General features: G+C 44.9%; 1 protein-coding gene across 1 annotated transcript in view; it reads left to right on the forward strand.

Annotated features, from left to right (window-relative positions):
• Nucleotides 1-23,885, forward strand: part of SMAD3 (SMAD family member 3) — a 64,977-nt gene extending 41,092 nt beyond the window's left edge. Inside the window, exons 2-9 of the mRNA XM_081337299.1 lie at nucleotides 3,869-4,062; nucleotides 4,175-4,309; nucleotides 5,598-5,672; nucleotides 6,593-6,643; nucleotides 9,371-9,583; nucleotides 10,928-11,065; nucleotides 15,756-15,900; nucleotides 18,361-23,885. Of these exons, the coding sequence (XP_081193425.1) occupies nucleotides 3,869-4,062; nucleotides 4,175-4,309; nucleotides 5,598-5,672; nucleotides 6,593-6,643; nucleotides 9,371-9,583; nucleotides 10,928-11,065; nucleotides 15,756-15,900; nucleotides 18,361-18,484 (1,075 nt within the window). The 3' untranslated portion in view covers nucleotides 18,485-23,885. The remainder of the gene's footprint in view (nucleotides 1-3,868; nucleotides 4,063-4,174; nucleotides 4,310-5,597; nucleotides 5,673-6,592; nucleotides 6,644-9,370; nucleotides 9,584-10,927; nucleotides 11,066-15,755; nucleotides 15,901-18,360) is intronic.
• The last annotated feature ends 327 nt before the right edge of the window (nucleotides 23,886-24,212 follow it).

Below are 24,212 nucleotides of genomic sequence, written 5' to 3' on the forward strand. Positions count from 1 at the left end.
CAAAACCTAAAACAACAGCCTGGTTCTGAGCAGGCTGCAGCCCAGCACTGGGCTGTGGGACGGGGGGGGGGGGGGGTTTGGCAACCCCTGCCCTATACCCTTCCAGACAAATGTCTCTCCAGTTAAAAGCCTCCAGGGATGGAGCACCCACAACTTCTGGAGGCAAAGGCTGTTCCACCCGTTAATTGTCCTCACTGTTACAAAGTTTCTCCTTACTTCTAGGTTGCTTCTCTCCTTGATTGTTTTCCTCAGTTCCTTTTTTGCTGACTGGGGATTGGGGAATAAAATTCCACATCAACTGGCAGGTTTTTGAGAAGAAAGGATTTGCTATGACCTGCTAAAGAACAGCAAGCAGGCATCCAGACCAAAGGTACAATCTTAAAAGAAAACAAGGCCATCAGGGTCTTTTTTAGAAACTGTTGGATCTGATCCCTGCACAAGCAAGAGTAGCTTTTGGGGCTTTGTTTGATTGTTTTTTTTACTATGTTTGCTCTTTGCTGAATTGTTTTCAGGAAACCTGTTTTGATCGTTATGGTAACTTTGAGTCTGCAACTATAGAGCCAATAAATCATGGGCAGTTTTCAAACTGGAGTGGAGTCCTCAAGGAATTGGTCTTGCAAACAATACTTTTGCATGTGCTTATAAACATTCTGGAGTAAATGAAGAGCAGGAGGAAGCAAAATGTGCTGATGATTCCAAATTGTTGTGTGTAGTAAAATAAAAAACAGACTGGAAAGAGCTTTAAGAGAATATCTCCAAACCAAAGCCAATGGATCTCAAGATGATAACAGAATAACAGACTTGGAAGAGACCTTGGAGGACTTCTAGTCCACCCCCCTTCTCGAGCAGGAGACCCTGGCCTGTACCATTTCAGACAAGTGGCTGTCCAGGGTCTTCCAGTGATGGAGCGCCCACAACTTCTGAAGGCAACTTCTGTTCCACTGGTTACTTGTTCTCACTGTCAGGAAGTTTCTCCTTGGTTCCAGGTTGCTTCTCTCTTTGATGAGTTTCCATCCATTGTTTCTTGTCCTGCCCTCTGGTGCTTTGGAAAACGGGTTGACTCCCTCTTCTTTGTGGCAGTCCCTCAAATATTAGAACACTACTGTCATGTCACCCTAGTCCTTCTTTTGACAAATGCAGTTCAGCGTCATCCAGTCGAAAGGAGGCGTAAAACCTGATTTAAGTTAGCAGGGACTGGTCAGAAAGTGAAAATGTCAACTCAAGAGTGTGGCTGCTGCAAACAAACCAATTCCATACATTGATTCATTCAGGATAGAAATAAAAATACTCAACACAATAATGGCTTTATGCACCTCCATGGTGAGAGGCCACAGTTGGCATTCTGTGTGCAGCTCTGGTGACCACAATCACCTGAAGAGGGACTTGTAAGGCTGGGAAAGGTCCCTACAAGAGCAACTAAAATTATTAGGAATGTAAGGCAGCTCTGTTGTAACTGCAGGCTTTTTTAGCTTAGACAGGAGGAAGTTAAAGAGGCATTTACAGTAAAGGCCTGCATTGTACAAAAGTATGGATGGAGGAATGTGTTTCCCACCATCTCTCAGAATATTACTGAATCCAAGGGGATTCAGAACCAATAATCCCAATTTAGGGTGAATTCGCTTCCTTGAGAGGTGAAGGCCACCAACTTAGAGTGTTTGAAAGGGTGAATGGGCCTGTCACGAAGGATCAATAGCAACTTTTTTTGTGGCTGTTTATGAGCTCTTGAATCATGCAGATCTTGACAGTGGAAGTGACCAGTCACTCGAGAAGACCTGAAATGTTGACATTTTTGTCTGTGGACATTTTTCTCCTGGCCTCTTGGTAAGTCTCACAAAGACTTCATCTGGGGGCGCCTCTCAGACAAACTGAGCAAAATCCTCTTGCAATCTTTCAACGCATTTGAAATAATATTTCTATTTGCAATAAGAACATTTTTAAATTAATGATGCCATTTCAGCAAAACTTCCTTCCTTCCTTCCTTCCTTCCTTCCTTCCTTCCTTCCTTCCTTCCTTCCTTCCTTCCTTCCTTCCTTTCTTCCTTTCTTTCTTTCCCCCCTCCCTCCCTCCTTTCTTTCCTCCCTTCCTCCTTCCTTCCTTCCTTCTTTCCTCCCTCCCTCCCTTCTTTTTTCCCTCCCTCCTTCTCTCCCTCCCTCCCACCCACCTTTCTTTCTTTCTTTCTTTCTTTCTTTCTTTCTTTCTTTCTTTCTTTCTTTCTTTCTTTCTTTCTTTCTTTCTTTCTTTCTTTCTCTACCTTCCTTCCTTCCTTTCTATTTCTATTTCCCTCTCCCTCCCTCTCTCCAATTTCCCCCCTGCCCCTTCAGGAAGACGTTCTGGCCTGAACCCTGCAGGCTTATTTAGTTCTTTGTCCTCTGCTTGGTAGCAGAACGCTAAGCTCTAGGACAGCCAGGTTGTTTTCAAGGAGAATTAGCATTCTCTGGTCCTCCTTCATCCAGGATTGAAACTCCATCTTCTGACCATCAGAGACCCAAGTGAGATTCCTCATCCTGCAGCCTTAAGAATGCTACAGAAGGGCCGAGAGAACTGGAGTCTTTTGGATCAAGAAGCTGGCATCCAGTTGCTAAGGAAGCTATTTCATAAAACAGCCTGAGACCAAGGCTGATATTAGGGACACTGCCTGGTTGGCTTGGAATTCTGTCTCTGGAAACTGGTGAACCCTTGTTACTTCCCAGTTTGCCCCAAAGGAACCCTCTCCCTGACTGTCATCTCTCTCTCTCTCCCCCTCCCTCCCTCCCTCCACCCACCCACCTACTGTACCTACCTACCATCTACCTAAAGATTCAGCCCATGCTTCTTGAAGAACACTCCACTATAACCACACAAGCTCCATTGTGCATGGCAGGGAGGCCTTGTTTTTCCAGATCTCTCCTTCCCTAGACACAACACAACACAAGAAGAGGAGATGTTGGGATATTTGTGTGGTTTGCTTTTAGTTTCTGGGAGGAACATCCCCTTTTGCCACAGGAAGCAGCATTGCTAAAACTGGACCACCATGGTCTCCTGTATCCTTTCCTGAGCAGGGAAACGGAAGTTGCCAATCAACCACCGGCATGGGAAGCTATGCCAGTTGGCATCCCTTCTGCCCAAATGCAGAGTGGGTGAGCCAGAGAGACTCCGTGTGTGGCAGTAAGGAAATGGTGAAGTAGGGGGAGGGGCTGTTGGGTTATGTTGTTGTTGGCATTGGCTTCCAGGTCCATGGTGGGCGTTTTCAGGCCATGCTGGCACTGGCCATTGGCAATTCTGATGTAAACATGATGGTGAATAAAAGTCCAAAAATACATGTTTTGGTAATTTATGAAGAAGTTTGACTTTTTTAGGTCAGCTTAGAGAGTCATCCTGTGGAGGTATAAAGAAATCAAAACTGCAGTGTCAACAAGGGGATTCAAGAGACATATTCTTTGCTGTTTTTTTAAAAATTGTCTTTATATTATAAAAAGCTCAGATTTAATAACTTATTAAAGGTCTAAGGTAGTTGTATATTAATACTGTATGAGGTTTTTTGTTAAGCTTTATTTTACTTTTATCACTATTATATGTTGTTTTTGTCTGTTTGCATTTTCCGGTTGAATTGTTTTCATTTTGCTTGATAAATTTACAAATCAAAACATATAAAAAGGCCCTGTAGCTTTGGGATGGGGTGGAAACCTCATCCTCCAATAAACCTCCAATAAACCTCAGGTAACTTTGCTCTAGGGTTGGTTGTGGTGAGGTGGTTTCTTGAGAATAAGATCACGGACGATCCTAAGACCCTACTCTTTCTTGCAAGTAGTCCTTCTTATCTTTTTAATGGCAGACGAAGACCTTCCAGCCAAGCCTTGTCTCCATCAGTGTTTTTTTCCTCCAAATTCAGGTCACTGGATGGCCGGCTGCAGGTCTCCCATCGAAAGGGTCTCCCACACGTCATCTATTGCCGGCTTTGGCGGTGGCCAGACCTTCATAGCCACCATGAGCTGCGCGCCATGGAAATGTGTGAATACGCATTCAACATGAAGAAGGATGAAGTCTGTGTGAATCCATATCACTACCAAAGAGTGGAAACACCAGGTAGGGCCAACCCAGGAGCCCCTAGGGAAGGGATGAGTACGTAGGGGTCTCATTCAGAAACCTGGAAGCCTTAAAGTTGGCTGCATTTGTGACTGGCTGCTTTTGTCCTCAGTATTACCTCCAGTTTTGGTCCCACGTCATGCGGAAATTCCAGCCGAATTCCCTCCACTCGACGATTACAGCCATTCCATTCCTGAGAACACAAATTTCCCAGCTGGCATCGAACCTCAGAGCAACTACATTCCGGGTATGGCATCCCTAGGAAGAAGAGAGGATGGGAAGGGGCTTCCTTTCCAGTCCCAGGACCCTACCTGTACTTTGGCACCGAGGGATTCAGGTCTTCTCACAGGCAGCAGGCAGAGAAGAAAAATGGCCTCTCTCTCTGTCTCTCTCTCTCCCTCCCCCCCCTTGCTATGTTTTATTTATTTTATTTATTTATTTTAATTCCATTTATATCCCGCCCTTACCCTGCTAATTAAGAGGAGGGTCCTTTGAAAAATATTGAGAGACCTTCCTCCCTTTGGATGGACTTCCTGCTCCAGGGCCGCTGTCTGGTTACCAACACTCCCAATTCAATTTCTTTCCATCGCTGACCCTGGGCTCTACCTCCGCTACTCTGTGGTGGGTGAGAAGCCTTGACCGCTTATTTCACAACCAGGCTGTAGGAAAGAATTGGGTTATAAAGCCCTCCTCTTTCCCTTTTTTAAAGTTTTGCAAAGTCAAACCTCGATCAGAATTGTTTACTCTTTTGTGCTCATCTTTTGGGTCTCCCTAACCATTTCACTTTGCAGGCAAGGACACGTCTCCCCTCGGAGGAGGAGGAGGAGGAGGAGACCTTCTCCTGCTGGTCCCAGGCTGCAGATCCCTCCCGGAGCTCTCCTGACTTTTTCTCCTCTTAGAAAAGCAGTCAAAAGGCATCTCCCTTGCCAGGCTTTTAATAATTTGTTAACATTTTTATTAGTTTTGAGTCATGCTTTCACCTTGGCATTTGGATTTTGGTTGGCCTATCTTGGGACCTCAACTGAATAGAAAAGCAGACTGGAAGTCTGTCAAACAGTTCACTGCTGTTGAGAATGATGCATTTTTTGTAAAGCTTTATGTCAATGATGTGACAAACCGAACTGAAGCCATTTTCATTTTGTCTTCGTTGCCACATTTTCATTTAGAGATTTTAGATGAAGGAGGAAGGGGGGGATGTGTAGTTCTCAGTTAGCCAAAACAATTCACATGTGTGAGAACCAAGGTCAGTGCTGATAACATTTTGGTGGGCTGGAGAGTGGGGAGGAGAACCCCAGTTTTGCAACAATTGGTGAATGTGATTTATGATAGCAGTTTGGGGTGGGAATTGCAATTGAAACTTTGTAACCAGAGGGAGGGGATTTTTAGTCTTGGGTTCACCTGTGTACATACCAATATTTTGTTTCCTAAATAAAATGTTTCTTTAGGGAAGAAATGTTTGCCTTGGAAGTTCTTTTAAACAGTTTCATCTATCTGAACCATGACACTCTGTTTTAATTTTCCTCCCCCCTCTTCAGAGACACCCCCTCCCGGATATCTGAGCGAGGATGGAGAAACCAGTGACCATCAAATGAATCACAGTTTAGATGCAGGTAAATTACAACTGGAATGATTTTGTGGGGTTAAAGGAGTTACTCTCTGCGCTTGCAACTCCTCTCTTGCCAGGTCTTGAAAACTCATCCCATCCCTGAGAGGATCCCTTTCTCCTCCCTCTTCCTGGTCTTTGTGATCTTACCTCCTCCCACCACCTCCCCCCCCTTTGGATCATTCTCTCCTTCTCTGCCCAGGAATCATTTTTCCTGCTGCTGCTGCAGCTGACAAGGAAGGCGATAGTCCTGGGTTCAGTGCCAGCCAAGCAGGGAGGAGACGCACATGGAACAGGGCTTGATCAGCTTCCTCAACTCTTGGATGGCCCTTTTATTAGCCTGAAAGAGTTGCAGCTGACGGCTGGGGATAATGGCATGGTGCTGTTGATATAAGCCACGAAACATGACAAATCTACCTAAAATAACTTTTATAATCAGAAATGACTGAATGAGAGTATAAAACCCAATTCTGCTTGTCTCCCAGTTTAGTTCCATCTTTGCCATCTTCAGTTTCCAGATAAAAAGTGGAGAAGTCCATAAATAGAATGAGGCAGATATTTCTTGAATTTGTTTGGCAAATGGCAAAAAGAACCTTGTTAAAGTTGTTTTCTTCCTGTCACAAGGCTAAATAAGAGGAGGTGGCAGAGTCTAGAGCAATCTGGACACACCAAAGGAAGCAACAGCATTTCAGATCACTTTTTTGGATACTAGAACTGAAACATAGAATTTCCTTGAAGTTAGTAAGACTCACACTTCAAACTAAGCCAATTTGTACATTGCCCAAAACGCTTTGGCTTAGCATGTGATGACAATTCCTGTGGTTTATTCAACAGATCACAATATGCAAACTTTGGATTAGTGCATTGTGTGATCCAAATCACATTCTGTCTCACAATTACTAATTGAATTTCCTTTTGCCCCGCCAGGTTCTCCAAATTTATCTCCAAATCCAATGTCTCCTGCACACAGTAATCTGGGTAAGCATCCCACGATGTGGAGCCTTTGATTTTTCCCTAGGAGGTGAAGGCCGAGAGAAGGAGGGCACGGCAGAAGAGGATGGCTTTAATTAGGAACTATTGTGAAGAAAATCTCAAAATTTAGCATTCTGATTCCTCTTTCATTCCCAGTTAATAAATTTCTCAGGTTGCATTTTGTCTTGAAGTACTGCCACCTGTTTCTCTTTGGGGCAAGATGAGTGTACACACATATCCTAAGGAAGCAATTCTTTCTGAGACCATTTCCCATTCTCTCCAAAACTATTTTGATTCCTGATTGAGAAAACAGATGTGCGGCCACTAGCCAGCTCTTGAATCTTGCATGAATATGATTTAAGTAACAAATGTCTTGTGGTGTTTAGCTCGTTCTTGTCAACATCAAGAGGCTCACCGACACACGTAACGTTTCCCTCAACTCAGCTTGGCTTGGAGGTGCTGCCCACTCGACCTCTCTGGGACTGCAGTCCAAGTGCCTCATCCAGCATTTGGTTGCATTTATTGACAAATCTGGAAGCTGTTGTCATCTTCAGTGTTTCAACCCCATGTTGGGTCATTCAATGAAATTTTAGGAGTGGTGGATTCAAAACAGATGCATTGACATTCTTTACACAATGCAGACTTAAACTAAGGAATTCGTTACCCCAAAATATGGTGTCAGCTGACACCTTAGATGGCTTTCAAAGAAAATGATGCCAACCAATGGAGAACAAAGCTGATCCGTGGCTGGCCATCAAATGTCTTTCCATAGCATCAGCAGCCATTTGCCTCTTGCTTCGGGCACAGAAAACTCATAGATTTTGCTGGAAGGTCCTTGGTCTCATCTTCCCAAAGTTGTGAGCCCTGGTGGCGCAGGGGTTAGAATGCAGTATTGCAGGCTAATTCTGCTGGCTGCCAGGAGTTCGATCAGGCTTCCATCCTTCCGAGGTCAATCAAATAAAGACACAGATTGTTTGGGGGGGGGGGACGGGGAAATATGCTGACTCTGTAAACCACTATGAAGCAGTATATAAGTGCTATTGCTATTGGACAGGGTAGGAGCAAAAGCTGGACTTCCGGGCTGATCCACCACCTTTTTATATGTCTATTCTAATTAGTAGCAATTATCGCCAAAGTCTTTGGTAAAAATTATTCTCAGACAAACTTGGCATGCACCGTCACACTGCAATGTTGCAGCAGGTCCAAACTGCATCATCGGCTGGCTGTAACCTTCCATGTCTTGGAATGACGTTGAACGACCAGCACTTCTTTGGATAGAGGTCAGATACATCAAAATGGTGGCCACTGCAATGTGACTAAAGCTTCTCTACTTCTGCATGTGATAGTGCACATACTGAAGGAGTGGTTGGTTGTGCTATTGTGGTTTTTGATTTTCTGACACACATAGACACACCTTTCCCATGCCACTGTGCACAGCATTTGTGACTTTCTCAGTCCTTTTCCAGGACTAGTAAATTCTGCACACAGCTAATAAGAAGCCAGAAGGTTACTTGGTTTTGACCTCACAATTTGTGTGTTTCTGGCTGTTACAATTTGCAAACCAAGTGCTGTATTTTATATTTGAAAGCATAATGTAAACCCAAAATGGTGGTTTATTATTCGACATGATTTGGTCACCTGGAGAGCATGTATTGATTGAGGAATGCCTGTGGAACTATAGCATGTCATAGGCAAAATCATTGCTTATACTGCAATTCTTCTTCCTCCTGTATCTTACAAGACTCTTAGAAGAACTAGGAATACAGGCAATCCTCAGCTTAAAACCTCAATTGGGACCAGAATTTCCTTTGCTAAGCAAGGCAGTTAAGTGAGTCACGGCTGATTTTACTACCTGTTTTGCTACCATACCTTTATGTTAGTTAACAGAATAACAGAAAAGAGTTAAAGGGACCTTGGAGGTCTTCTAGACCAGCCCCCTGCTCAAGCAGGAAACCCTATACCAGGGGTAGGCAACGTTGGCTCTTTTATGACTCGTGGACTTCAACTCCCATAATTCCTGAGCCAGCCACGCTGAGGGAAAAGGGAGAGGTTTCCAAGCTGAGCCATGCTGGCTCAGGAATTCTGGGAGTTGAAGTCCACGAGTCATGAGCCAAGGTTGCCTACCTCTGCCCTATACCATTTCAGACAAATGGTTGTCCAATCTCTGAGACTCTAGAAAGAGTGCAAAGAAGAGCATCAAAGATGATTAGGGGACTGGAAGCTAAAACATATGAAGAACCTTTGCAGGAACTGGGCATGTCTAGCCTAGTGAAAAGAAGGACCAGGGGTGACTTGACATCAGTCTTCCAATATTTGAGGGGCTGCCACAAAGAAGAGGGGGGTCAACTTGTTCTCCAAAGCACCTGAAGGCAGGACAAGAAACAATGGATGAAAACTAATCAAGGAGAGAAGCAACCTAGAACTAAGAAGAAATTTCCTAACAGTGAGAACAATAAACCAGTGGAACAGCTTGCCTTCAGAAGTTGTCCATGCTCCATCACTGGAAGAGACTGGACAGCCATTTGTCTGAAATGTTATAGGGTTTTCTGCCTGAGCAAGGGATCAGACTAGAAGATCTCCAAGGACCCTTCCGACTCTGCTATTCTGTTATTCTGACTACCTGTACACATTATACTTATAAACCGAGGACTACCTGTACACATTTTTAAGCAGCTGGCAAAACTGTACATGTGAGAAGAAGCAAACGTTATCCTCTCCACCTGTTTCTTGCAGATCTCCAGCCAGTCACCTATTGTGAACCAGCCTTCTGGTGCTCCATTTCCTATTATGAGCTCAACCAGCGAGTGGGAGAGACATTCCACGCTTCTCAGCCCTCAATGACCGTGGATGGTTTCACGGACCCCTCAAATTCAGAGCGCTTCTGCCTCGGCCTGCTTTCCAATGTCAACCGCAATGCAGCAGTGGAGCTCACCCGGCGGCACATTGGTAGCCTTCATTGCTGTGCCTTTGGCGGAGGGGGCTGGAAAGGGACTTGGCCAGGAGAGTTTAGCCTTTAGGACACACACAGCTTCTTTGCTTGCCTTAAGTCAGGGGTGGAGAACTATGGCCCTTTTAGGACCTGTGGACTTCATGAGCCATGCTGGCTCAGGAATTCTGGGAGTTGAAGTCCAGGGTCATAAAGGGCCATAGTTCCCCACTCCTGACTCAGTGATGCTGCATATTTAATTACACAAGGCCATCTGGTTTTATTATCTTTCTTGTTTATATAATAAACTTAATGTTTGGAAGGCATCAACTTTTCTGTGATCTTCACACAGGCACGCTCTTTAACTCCGTTTGTTACATCTGGCTCTCTCACCAACAAAAATGGAAAGCTGGACTCTTCCACAGGATGAGAGCCACAACTTTACAAATTCATCTATCAAATCTATCCAATTTTGAAAAAGTTGTATTTCTTAGTGGTGCTCTTTTTGAGATACGTTAACAAATCATAACTTTTTCCCCCAGCAGGCAGCGATTTCTTGGAGTCAATGAACAGAGGGAATTAAATAGAACTAGTTGCCATGCTTTGGAGAATCCAAAAAACCCCAAACAAACTTTATTCCAGCTATAGTGATTTCCTCAGTTTGGGACCTTTTAAATAATTGAATTTCCATCAGCGCCTCTTCCTGGAGACTACAGAAAAGAGGGCTGACTTATTAGAAAGCAATTTATGGCCTAAGACATGTGGTAGTGGCTACAGCAGAGGGAAGGTGCATTCCAAATGTTTCAAGGCTACATTTCCCATCAGCCTTTAGCCCCATTGGTGAGAACTGAAGCCGTAAATTCCTGAGAAGCATCAAACTGCTCATCCCTGGGATGCAGTGGGTCAAATTCTGTCCAGATTCCAATTTCTCCTCCTGTGAAACTTACTTGGCGACCCAGGATGGGTAATTCAGCCCAGCCTTCTCACTGCGTGGCCATCAAGATATTCCAAAGGTGCTTTTCCAAAAGCCAAGTGGATTTTCTTGGTTTTTCCTTGAAAATGTTTCAGCTCTCATTCAAGAAACTTCTTAACTTCTGGATGTTTTCAAGAAGGTCCAGCTGCCTTTTGGAAAAACAACTTTGGGACAACCATGACCTGGATGACTGAGAATTTCCATAGACATTTAGCCATCGAAATATGTTACAGAGCACCACGCAAGTTGCTTTTTGGAAGAAGGATGCAAAGATTTTCCGTGCCTCTTGCTGCCAGGGATGGGAGGGAGACCCAAAGGAGTCCTGAGGGGCTTTCAAAGAGAGATTGAATTTTGTATTCTTTGCTGTCCTGATGCTGAACCCATCTTCTAGGGAGAGGAGTGAGGCTGTATTACATTGGAGGGGAAGTTTTTGCCGAGTGCCTTAGTGACAGTGCCATATTTGTCCAGTCCCCCAACTGCAATCAGCGCTATGGCTGGCACCCAGCTACCGTGTGCAAGATACCACCAGGTAATTCATTTTGACTCTGTTTCCCTTTGAATTTTATGTCTTTCTCTGCCACTTCTGTCCAGTGAGTTGGCCCAGAGGACTCTGTGGCAGTGAGTCTCTGCAGTTGAGAACCACAGCAGGATTTCCATGGGAGATTCTCCCTCTCTCTCTTCCTTCCCCTCCCCCTAATTTGTTGCCTCTTGAGATTTGAGGCAGTGTTGTTCTTAAAGTCCATACTGGCATGTTGAAACAAGATTCAAGATTCAGCTTTTCAAGAACTTGGGTTTTCTGGAAGACCTTATCCAATTTTGCAAAACAATTTGCATTCATCTCCTTTTTGGATCAGTCTAAACTAGTTGATAGCTCTGTTGGTAGATGTGATGGAGAATTAGAAGGTTTTTTGCATGCACTGGAGTTAGATTAGGTTGGCCACTGGTAACTTTACAACTAGAATAAGAAGAATAGAATAGAATAGAATAGAATAGAATAGAATAGAATAGAATAGAATAGAATAGAATAGAATAGAATAGAATAGAATAGAATAGAATAGAATAGAATAGAATAGAATACAGCTGGAAGGGACCTTGGAGGTTATAATAATAATAATAATAAGTTGGACGTGACCTTGGAGGTCATCTAGTCCAACCCCCTGCTCAGGCAGGAAACCCTATACCATTTCAGGCAAATGGCTGTCCAGTCTCTTCTTAAAAACTTCCAGTGTTGGAGCATTCACCACTTCTGGAGGCAGGTTGTTCCACTGGTTAATTGTTCTAACTGTCAGGAAGTTTCTCCTTAGTTCTAGGTTGCTTCTCTCCTTGACTAGTTTCCATCCGTTGCGTCTTGTTCTGCTTTCAGGTGCTTTGGAGAATACAGGTGAAACTCGAAATATTAGAATATCGTGCAAAAGTTCATTTATTTCAGTAATGCAACTTAAAAGGGGAAACTAATATATGAGATAGATTCATTACATGCAAAGCAAGATAGTTCAAGCTGTGATTTGTCATAATTGTGATGATTATGGCTTACAGCTCATGAAAACCCCAAATCCACAATCTCAGAAAATTAGAATATTGTGAAAAGGTGCAACATTCTAGACTCAAAGTGTCCCACTCTAATCAGCTAATTAAGCCATAACACCTGCAAAGGGTTCCTGAGCCTTTAAATTGTCTCTCAGTCTGGTTTAGTAGGAATCACAATCATGGGGAAGACTGCTGACCTGACAGTTGTGACTGGCCCCCTCTGCCTTGTGGCAGTCCCTCAGGCACTGGAACACTGCTATCATGTCTCCCCTATTTCTTCTTTTCCTTAGACTAGCCAGACCCCAATCCCATAGTTGTTCTTCATATGTTTTAGTTTCCGGGCCCCTGATCATCTTAGTTGCTCTTCTTTGAACTTGTGGACTTCAATTCAGAGAAGATAGGAATTCTGGGAATTGAAGTCTTCAGCTCATAGATTTGCCATAGTTATCCAATTGGTGTCCTTCAGATATATTGGCACTGCAGTCAACACATGTACACACACACTCACCTCTACATAACACACTGCTTTTTTTCCCCTTGCAATTAATCTCTGTATTCTGACATAGCTCAAAATGTTCCTTAGAATATTTGGTTAGCTGGACTCAAGAGCCTTGGTGGAGCAGTGGGCTAATGCCTCCTTAAGTAACACCAGCTGCCTGCAATTAGTGCAGGTTCGCATCCCACCAGGCTCAAGGTTGACTCAGCCTTCCATCCTTCCGAGGTAGGTAAAATGAGGACCCAGATTGTTGGGGGCAATTAAGCTGACTTTGTAAAATGCCGCTTGGGGGGGGGGGCGAAAACCCTAATAAGCAGGCATATACATAGAATGAAGGCTACTGCTAAGCACATTGGTTTGTGCTTCTTAGATTGTAAGCCACCCTGAGTCTTCAGAGAAGGGCGGGATATAAATGGGATTAAAAAAAAGGAACTCTAAAAAGGCCAAATGCTACTATTGGCTTCATGACACACATCCAATCTGAACAGCTTCCATGAAGGAAGCTCAGTTTGAACTGGCCATCTCTTTCCACTTTAAGAAGATAGTTTCAGCCACTAAGTAATTTTGGGATTTCTTGGTTAAGTCCCCAAGGTCAGAGGTTGTCTGTGCTGATGAATTAGATAAGTAGTCATTTCTATTCCAGATGACATTAACACTTTAGATGATGATCATTAAAGTAGCAAAGCAGTCCTCAAGTTATGACCATTCATTCAGCGACTATTTTAAATTAAGAAGGGATTTCTCACTGCTTCTGTTTAATGACCCACATGGCCACTGGGACTGCCTGGATTGCTGTTGCCAAGCACTGTGGTCACCTGGCATTGTAACTCAAGGTCTGCCTGTATTCAACCATTTTACAGATCCCAACAGTAATAAATAGAACAGTTTTAGTTCAGTAGAAACGCTTTTTTCTTTCTCAAAGTTATGTGTTGAACTCTACTTTTCACTACTTTTTATTTTTTATTTATTTTATTTGTGAAAAGCTTGATGAGTTACTAATTTAGAAAAAAGAAACAGCTTGCCTTGAATATTTTAACACACTTGGTCTTATGACTGAAAATGTACTTGAAAGCTTGTTGTCTGTTGGGATTTAAAAAGCTAGGAAAGTGTTAGAAATGCTGATTTGAGGAAAGTCTTGTGCTCCAGACCTCATGAACTGTGATCACAAACATTTTTGTGGTTAATTTCCAAAAGGGCTGCCTGTGTGTTTGTGAATGCGTGTGTATGTGTTAACCCAGGAATGTTGTGTCTCTTGCTCTTCCGTGCCAGTGTAACTCTGGCCTTGATTGCAGATCAGCAGCTCCGGTTACTTTTCAGAACCAAATCTGGAAAGTGGCAGGCAGGACCTGCTGATCTGCAGTCAAGGCCCAAAAAGCCAAGACAGGCCTAGGCTGCATGAACAGAGGGACAGAATCAAGATCACGTGAAGTGTTAATACCACTTTACAACGCCTTGGTAAGGCCACACTTGGCATCCGGCGTCCGGTTTTGGTCAGCATGATGTAAAAAAGACGTTGAGACTGTAGAAAGAGTGCAGAGAAGAGCGACAAAGATGATCGGGGGACTGGAGGCTAAAACATATAGGGAACGGTTGCTGGAATTGGGTATGTCCAGTTTAATGAAGAGAAAGACACGGGGAGACATGATGGCGGAGTTCCAGTATCTAAGGGGCTGCCCCAAAGAAGAGGAGGGGGTCAAGCTATTCTCCAAAGCACCTGAGGGCAGGAGAAGAAGCAACGGGTGGAAACTCACTCACCAAGGAGAGAAGCAACCTAGAAGGAAGGAGGAATTTCTTAACGGCGAGAGCAATCAACCAATGGAAGAGATTGCCTTCAGAAGTTGTGGGGGCTTTTAAGAAAAGATTGGACAACCACTTGTCCAGAGTGGTCTAGGGTCTCCTGCTTGAGCAGGGGCCGGAAGTCCTCCGAGGTCCCTCCCAACTGTTATTTGTAAGGCCAGAATTAGACTGGGCTTGACGATTCCATTTTCTGGCTTCCCTGCACTATCTGTTTTGAGCTCTGATTATTTTTTACAGGCCTTTTAGCAAGCAGCTGGCCCTGTGTGCAAAAAACTGGTATGGAAGGGAGATTGAATGAAGACCATGGTTGGGGGGGCCAAAGGAAGAAATTAGATTGGGAGAAGACATTTTCTACTGACTGCTTCGCTGTTGGGGCTCAGCGGGGGATTTTTACCACCCATTGCGTATTAATTTCAGCCCAGTCCAGGAAGAAGGGGAGGACGGTCCCCAAAGAAAGATCTATTTTAATTTACAGGATTACTTACACAGGGAAACCTCAGCTTACAATGGTCTGCAATGTTGATCTTGCTGAACCTTCTACACTGCTGCAGCAAAAACTGCACAGATGCATCAGAAAATGCAACACCAATTTTTAAAAAGGATGTAGTGAGATCACAAAATTATAGGTTGGTCGGCTTAATAGCTCTTCCATGGAAATTGGTTACAGAGATCAATCAAGCAATTAAGAGAAAAGAACTAGGCACAGTGAGGAATGCCCTAACCTTTGCCAGCATAGATTCCATAAAAGTAAATCCTACATCGTCAACCTCCTACTTCTTCATTTTTTTTAAAAAAAAATCTTTATTCCAGCCATTTCTAAGATGAAACTCACCAGATGTGATGGATTTTTGCTTTCCATTTACATAAGCACAAAACAGATTTGATTTATTTTTACAAAATAAAAGATTTAAAAGTTTATCTGTTCTTCTGATAACCTCTGACCTTGGTGAATATCTAAAATTCATAATCATTAAGATTTCTGTTTGATGTCCAAGGTGGCCTCTTAACAGTTTTATTAACCCAGCAACTTACCAAATTGATATATTATGACATCGTAGCTCTCTGGTATTTATCTGTACAGTGTCCTTTCCTGCTACTAGAGCAAATACTAATGTGTATCTTGGAGCTACACAAATCTTACATTGTAAACATTGATTGGTTATTTAATAGGAAAGAAGGTTGCCTGCTTTTTAGCCGGAGAAAATAAAGAGACTTTCATCTTTCTTTTTTCAATCCTAGAGTTTTGTGTGTCTGTTTCACCAACCTTGAAGGCCTCCGGCAGTGTTGTGTCTTGTCTGTGGTGAGCTGCTGAAGGACACAAGGGCACACAAGGTGATGCTATTGGGGAAAACCTGCTAATGTTGGTCCTCTTGTTGTGTCCGTTCTCTGTCGTGCACAGGGTGTAACTTGAAGATATTTAACAACCAGGAATTTGCCGCTCTCCTGGCTCAGTCGGTCAACCAGGGCTTCGAGGCCGTCTACCAGCTGACGCGCATGTGTACCATCCGGATGAGCTTTGTCAAAGGCTGGGGGGCCGAGTACAGGTCAGCATTTCGCCTGGGAAAGGGGGGAGCAGCTGTGGGAGGCCCAGAAGTACGGGTAGTCCTCAAGTTATGACGGTTCATTAAGTGACTGTTCAAAGTTATAGCAGCACTGAAAAAAAGTGACCTTGAGCCGTTTTCCACCCAACCGTTGCAGCCTCCCAGGGTCGCTGGATCAAAATTCAGAGGCTTGGCCATTCACTCACATTTACGACGGCTCCGTGTCCCCTGGGTCATGCAATTCAGTTTTGTGACCTTCTGACCAGCAAAGTCAATGGGGAAGCCAGATTCACTTAACCACGTTACTAACTTAACAAATGCATTGATTCACTTAACAAGTGTGGCAAGAAGAGTCGTAAAATGGGGCAAAACTCACTTAACAAATATTTCGCTTAGCAACGAAAGGTTTGGGCTCACTTGGGGTCGTAAGTTGAGGACTACCTGTACGTGGGGGAGCTTTCCTGAGGCCTGCAGTCCCCAGATGCGGGACATCAAGGCTGCTGCTCGGAGCGCTGGGTGTTTTCTCTCTCTGCGATGGCCCTTTAGCCACTGGAAGGGCAGGAAGGTTTCTGCAGGGTTGGGAGGAGACCCCAGGTGGGAAGGGGGGGGCGGAGGAATGGCCTGGCTTGTACCAAGGTGGGGGGAGGCACAGAACCAAGACTAGGCCCTCTGCAAAGACCTCAGAAAGAAAGTGCCTCTGCTGGGGGGTGGGCGGCAATCCTGGCCCTGCTCCCATGAGCTCCTGGGAACGGGCAGCAGCTGCGGCTTTCAGGGGGCTGCTTTCCATGGGGGCCGGGGAGGGAGTGGGCGCCCAGACCTCTCACATGACCTCTCCCAGCTCCTCCAGATGTCTGGAGTACATCTTGTTTTGCAGTTGGCTTGCTCCCTGCTCAGGCTGCTTTGGGCCTTGGCCAATGGCCAGGGTGTCTAATGAGCTCCAGATGTGCACGCTGCTGCTGCTGCTTCTGCCGCCGCTGCTGCTGCTGCTGCCGCCACCTTGGGTGGGGCTGGCCGGCCTCAGTCACTGAGAAGAGACAGCCGGCCGGAGCACGTTCTGTGCTTGTGCATTGCAACTGGCGCCGGGCTGCACGTTAAGCAGGGGTCAGGAGGGCCTTGTATCCCTTGGTCTCCAGCCCTGCCAGAGCTGCTTCTCCCCCCCCCCCACCCTTGCGCCTTTCTTCTCCATGTGTCTTTGAAGGGGTCACTGGGGCAGAGCGGCCTCTGCCTTCGGAATAGAGCAGCTTTTGCTCTCCTCTGGTTAAGGATGCTGGGTGGGGTCTCTCTCTCCTCTCTTGGACCACGGCAGGCTCAGGGTTTGGGAGCACCCCATTTCCCTTCTGAGGGACTTTGGGCTCCAGGTCTCATGGAGTCTCACAGCCGGGTGCGTGGGTCCTCTTGCCCAGCGGGGGGAGGACACACCTGGCTAAGCGTGGCCGGCCAGCGGCCTCCCTCTCACCAGGGGCTCTTCCCAGGCTGGGCCAGGCTGGGGGGCTAACACCAGCCTGGTTTTTCAGGAAGCAGAACAGGAAGGCGATGGGCTTCCTCATCTATTGGTGCTGGTATTCAAGGAATGCTGCGGGTGATTCCTGAGGTGGTCAGTGGTCATCAAGACAGTGGCCTGGACTTGGTGCAAATGCCTCTTAAAACCATTTGCACGGCTGCCATCACAGCATCCGAGAACAGCCAATGTACGGGGTGTCAAGAAGACCTGGCTTTTATCTATCATAAATCTCGCATCTTTTAATTCCCACACCGCACTCCCAAGTTTAATGAAGTGGGAGATGGGCAGGGAAGGGTCCCCCTGTCTGGTCTTTTCCCACATGTGACTCTCTCCCTCTTCCACTTAGCAGGATGCGCTGTTCTCCCTGATCAACAGAAGCAGAGCAAGGGGCTCTAAGATAGCCCGCTTTGGCTAGGTTGCCCCAGGGAGCAAGCAGGGACTTCTCCAGTGGGCAGAAGACAGGATTAGATGATCGCCAAGGTCCTTGCCGACCCTGTCGAGATGTGCAATCCTTGGAGCCGGTGGCAGAGGTGCTTGGAATCTGGCACAGACCTCCCTCCTCCTTCCCAGGAGCTGGGAAGAGCTAATTTTGAGATTAGGGAAAAAATGGGCCAGGTCTTGAGGGGGTCCTAGCAGAAAAGGCTCCAAATCCTCAGAATCAGAAGCATTTCCAAAGAGGAAAGCATCAGAGATGGACTCAAAAACCCCATCTTGATTTTGTTCAGCATAAGCTGGGATCAAGGGAAACTAGGATGGGCTCTCACCTTTCTATCCTGTTGCCTAACCACAATAAGGAGCACCATGCTGGGCCTGCTTCTTGGCCTGCCCGGCCTCATCCGACAGATCGATCTGCTTCTGCTGATCAGGAGGAAGAGAACCGATCCTGGGTTTCTGCCCTGGTCCTCTCCTCCCCTTCACCTTCTCGTGGAGATACAGTCGTCCTCTCTGTGTTTCCCTTCCAGACGGCAGACGGTCACAAGCACTCCCTGCTGGATCGAGCTGCACCTGAACGGCCCCTTGCAGTGGCTGGACAAGGTCTTGACGCAGATGGGCTCGCCAAGCATCCGCTGTTCCAGCGTGTCTTAAAGGATGCGGACGGTGGAATCGGGTCAGATCTTGCGTAGGGACAAAAGAGGTCAGCCTCTTCCCTGACAATGTACAAAATACGGAATGGAAATGAGCATTTAGGTTAGCAGCTGTGTCCTTCCAAGGCCCGGCCTTCTCTTCTGTTCAGCGAAAGGTTTTGTTTTGGCCTCCTGGACAGGAGCAAAGACTTCATCGTAAGTGTTCCTGTGTTCAGAGGATCCACTCCAAGCATTGAGACGCCCAGGCGGGTCCCACGTGGGCCACTGGAGGAGAGCCTTGGCTCCATTGGCAGCTTGGATTTCTAATTTAGGACAGGCAGGCTGTGGCTGATGGGCTTTATAAGACAGGGTGGCACTTGGCAGCAATTATTGGGAGGCTACAGAGCAAGGAGATGGTTCTGTCTCCTCCTAGCCCTTCCTCCTTCCTACCTCTTCATGCAAGAATTTCCACTTAGTACCAGCCATGGGGAGAAAAACCAAGACCTCCTAACGTTTCTTGTTGAGCATCCACCTAGGCAATTGGATGTTTTTCTCTGCCAACCCTTTGCCAACATGGGGAGGAGGGGATTTTCCTCCTCATCTGCAGCCCCGATTGATAAGCTGCCATTAATTGAAGATGTCTGGCCCCAAAGGAGCTGCCTCATCTCGTGCATGGAAATGGTCTCTTGAACTGACACTCTGATGATCTCAGAACGAAGACCTCCAGTGTCAAAGGCAAGTGCCCCCAGCTCATCCCTCGTCCTACAGTCCACATTTTAAGATTGCTTCTCCTTGGGACTTGCTTGGAACTTGCCACTTCCTCCGTGCTGTCCTGTCTTCTCAAGAACCTCTGAAAGCCTCTGCGCATCGAGAAGGAGAAACCTCTGGAAAAGCACATTTGCCAGTCGTGCTTCCAAAGCTGCCTGTCAAAGCATCGGCTGGAAAGGAAGAAGACAGAGACACCCAGAGCTGTTCTGGAGCAAAGTCAGCCAGGAGAAACTTAACGCGCCTTCTTCATCAGTAGAATCTCTTTGGTCATTTGACTCATCTGCCAAATCGGATCTTTTCCATCCATAAAATCGGAACAGCCTGACCGCAGCACGGCTCCAAGATGATTTAATTATTACTATTTTGATTTTAAGCAAACATATGTAAACATACTTGGAGCCATGCTTACTATTCTTCAAAGCAGTTGTGTATGGCTGTGTGTATGTGTGCAAGGGTTCTACAGTGGCCAGTAAATCTGGTTAATATTGCTTCTTGATTGTGAGGGCAAAATCTCCGTGCGATGTCTTTGTGATTAGATTCAAAAGTAAGTGTTGTTCATACCAACCTATCTGGAATGGTGCAGAAATTTGGACCTGTTTTTAGAGTTTCAAGACTTTAAAAAAAACTTAGCAACCAGTCCCCAGAAGCTGAGACTCCATTATTTTTCTTCCGAATTAAGCAGATTTTAACTAAAACCTGAAAAGCTAAATTAATACTGAAGAACACAGTTTGAGACACCTCATGGTAAAGAATAACTGTATTGAATGAATTGTGTTTGTTCAACATGGTTGACTGGCAAATATTTGGGAATGCTGACAAGAAATAACATTTAAATTTCAGATTAATGTCTTTACAGATTGTTTAAAGTTGAGTATTAATCTTGTCGGCCTTCAGAAACAGAAATGGCTGCCTCATCACATAAAATGATGGAGGTTGCTTGGAAAAGGAGGACCTTAAAATGGCTTGTTCTCAATCTGAGTAATACAGGAGTAGCATCTGAAACCCCATTGAGGGTTTTTTAGGGTTAAATTCACCTTTCAGTATCAGAGGAATGCCGGATCAATCCAAAGACATTTTTGGAGGCTTTTTTAAAAATGTGGTCAGTGTAGATTTTTTTGGGCACCCAGGATGAAATATTTTGCTCCGGGCTCTGTACAGCTTTAATCAAGTAGCCATAGGTGTGTTCTAGCTTAGTGGGAAAAACTCTTGCTGTTTTCCTCCAGATATGCTGGGTACGAGCTCATATTGTCTCTGGGAGTTCTGAGCATCCTAGCCTTTTGGACCAGCTAGGTCCTTTATGGTGAAAACTTAATTTTGGGGCACAGGGAATTCACTTTTTTTCAGGTTTTCTCTTTGAAACACTACATTTTATACTAGTTTGAGAAGGCTTTTTTACGTTGAAGGATCTGGTCATCCAACCCAATTATAATTGGATGGTGTGGCTTTCCTGGATCAATCACATAGACATATTCTCTTTTTGATAACTTATTCATTGCTGGAAGGACAAATTATGGATAGCCCATGTGAATCTGCAAATGAACAGTGAAGAAAAATTTAAAAGATAGTTTTAAATACATAGATATATATATTTTCTTATTCAGCATATTAGTCACTTTGCACAAGTCAGATTTTATTTCTCGAGAGTTGCTTGTTGTATCCAGTGCTCCGTGATGAGTCTACTGGATAAATCATTTCCCTGTCCATAAACCTTTCCATTGCTGGCACGTGCATGGGGCAAAACTGAGGCATGATCAGCATTTTCACAAACAGGAGACGTTTCTTTAGAAAATGTCTCTCGATTTCTACATTCAGTGACGAGGGGACATTTTCTGTAGGTTGCAGACCTTGCTTCATTCAGCCTGGGACATCGGACCACCAAAATGCCCATGAAATATAGTTCAGCAAAATTCTCAGAAGCAGTTCAACTTTTTAAAATTTCAACTGAACTCTTTGCCCTATAGATAAAAGTGGGAATGCTTGTAGAAGATCTTATGTGAGCCAGATAATCTTGTGAAATTAAAAATCCCACCCTAAGATTGTGTTTGTTGGTTATGCTAAATCATAGTGTTCTTTATTTGATTGTTGCTTCCCAAACTTGGGTAAATTACCCCAAATTGGGTTAAAGTGGTTTTCTTTTGATAACAACACATGAACCTAAGAGGGACATTTAAATAAGGACTTTCTGAAAAAGATGTTTTGGGTAATGAAGATAAAAGTTTGGGAAGCGCTGGTTTAGGATATGCAAACCCACCCATTGTGGCTTATTCAACAAAACATAGTTTCACTGTATATGTGAACTCACGTAGACTATTCAAGTATAAACAGAAAAAATATTCTCAAATTGATGTTTGGTATTATATTGATGTTTCAAATTAGATTTTTAAATGCCCAGGAACCGCCATAAAATACAATATACTTAAGTGCATTTAATTTTCCACGAACTGCAGTCATAGACCTGCTAGGAATGTTCTTTGTGCCTTGTTAAAGATTGCCTGGAAGAAATCTGAAATGGTGCAGAGAGGCATCCAGTTCTAGCTTCCTGGGCTTATTAGTCGGGGAAACAGGTATCAAGTCAGGTAAGCTGTTGCTCAGGTGTGGATCTGACCTCTTTTAGGACTTGAGTGGGACCTGCTAGTGTCAGGCTGCATTGGTTACACCAAGCCATATCATGTTTTGCTTCAACTTAAGTTGCAAACTTACTCAATCATAGTTCAGTCAACAAACTGTGATTAAGCATTACATAGCACAGACATAGGTGAACCCAGTCTTGTTCTGCAGATAAAAGCCAGCTAAAAAGCTGCAGGGCAGACTTTTATCTGACCTGCTTCTTGCTACTTGAAATGGAAATTTGCAAAACAAAGCCATACAACATGAAACTCACACAAGTGCCAAAATCTTGAAAACTCCTCATTGGGATATCTAGAGCTGCACTTTAAAGAAAGACTCGGTTACTTCACAAATTTGGGTCCTGAGCAGTGCAAGTCTATTTTTAAAAGGAACCTGGAAGCATTCCTGGATAGAAACGTTTTGCTCTACTGACCAGATGTCTGTGAGAAGAGCACAAGAAGTGCCTTGGGCAATATTGTGCAGAGTATAGGATTGTTAAGATAACAATGTACGTCTCCCTGTCTGTCCCCCCCCCCGCCCTTTCAGGTTTACATTGATTCAGGCTCATAAAGTTTGGGGGAGCTTGGAGCCCATTTTTTGCTCTGGAGAAGATGCTCTGGGCTTTTGGTGATGGTTGAAAGTAACTTTGAAATTCCCCTGCCAGCTGCTCTTCTCCTAAACGTGATTCTTGGCTTCATTAATGCTTGGGCCTTGGCAGTGGTGTGCCACCCCAAGTGCCGCATTTAAAGCCTTGGATGAGAGCCACTCCAATTCTTCTTTGCAGCAGGTGAAACTAACTCTCTTGGGATTCACAGGTGCCGATCTGCTGGCAGTGCCTTTGTGGCTCCCTGGCACATACAGCTTGTTTTGGGGCTGGGCCCGTTCAGTCTGAAGCTCTTGCCCCATGCTGTTAGGTGATGCAGCGAGCGCATGCATCTGCTTGCCAAACCATGCAGCTTCTCAACTTTTAATTTGTGCAGGACCTTAGATGCAGCATCGACCCTATGACTGGAATCTCCTTCATCTCTCCTCAGTGGATTGATAGGAGCTGACCTGGACTCTCTTACCTTTTGCAGCTGCTGGCTGGCATGTCCAGATGGCCAGGATGCACTCGGGATTTTACTGACTTTGATAAAACTTTTTTTTTCCCTTGTATGATAACAAGCCAAATCACAGTGTGCATTGTTTTCATGTTGAGCTTTCTACAGACCCTTGGGAACAGCATCCTCACTTCACAAAAAGACTGAAAATGGGCTGGTTGGTGGTTTTAGGAGAAAAGAGGCTGCTGGAAGCCCCTCCATTAGGAAGGTGTGGTTAAAATGTTTTAACATGGTTTTATGTATGTATTTATTTATGCAACTAATGTAGTAGCCAGATTCCCTCAGATACTTCTCAACTTCAAGAGTTGGGGAAAGATTTGACAGATTAGATTCAGACAATAAAACAACAAGAGACAAAGTTTGGTCCATCCATTTTTCTCAGGAGCAAAGCACTTAATTTCTTTTGGATTGGGCTTGCACCTGTTCACCTGCTTCACTGTTGCCTTGGATAACCAACGCTCTTAGGGCACAATGGTGGCTGCAGGAGCAGCATTCCCCTCCGAGGGCCTCCCCAATCTGACTGACAGCAAACAGGATCCCTCATCGGCTGGGTTGGGGCTGTAGGTCACAGAGGTCGGGCAGCGAGAAAGGGCAGTTCCCCAACAGTTGAGGAAAGCTGCTCTACACATGCAGAAGAGCCCTTGTGCCTCAAACGGGCTGAGGTTGGGACGGGCTTCTAGCAGCGAAAGGGATACTAAGCAAGTGTCCTTCCTCTTTCTGCTCTCCTCTCTTTCCATTAGCAGCCCTTGATACAATGAGGCGGTTGGCACCATCAACGTATGCCAAGGTTTCCTTCCCACCTTAGAAGTAGTTCAGCTCTTGGTTTCTTGAGAAATAGTGGGCTTCTCTCTAGCTCTTAAGATATGTTCTTCACCGGATGTTTTGTAATGGCTGTATATTGCTTGTTGGCCTTTGGCCTTTAGCTTATCTCTATTAAAAGCTTTGTAACACCCATGTCCTGTTATTTTTTACATGAAATTTCAAGTTCTGGGATATTTTTTGCCTCCTAATAAACTTTTGAGAATCCTTCTCCCGTTTTAGAAATCATGTGAATCCAGCTAGGGAATAGCAGCAGTCAGGACAGGCCATGCTGGTCCCTGTGGAACTACAAGTTTTCTCTTCCCCAAAGGTTCCTCTGCAGATACGGTGGCCTTGCCAAATGGGATTTCCGGGATGTATAGCTGGGGGTGGGTGGGGAATGTGAATGTTGATAAGTTAGGCAAGAGGCACATCCTTAGGTTTAGCAAGAAGCTGCTTACCTTTTTTCCCCAGCTG

This window comes from Vipera berus (genome assembly GCF_964194415.1).
Source record: "Vipera berus genome assembly, chromosome: 12".
NCBI classification, from domain to species: domain Eukaryota; kingdom Metazoa; phylum Chordata; class Lepidosauria; order Squamata; family Viperidae; genus Vipera; species Vipera berus.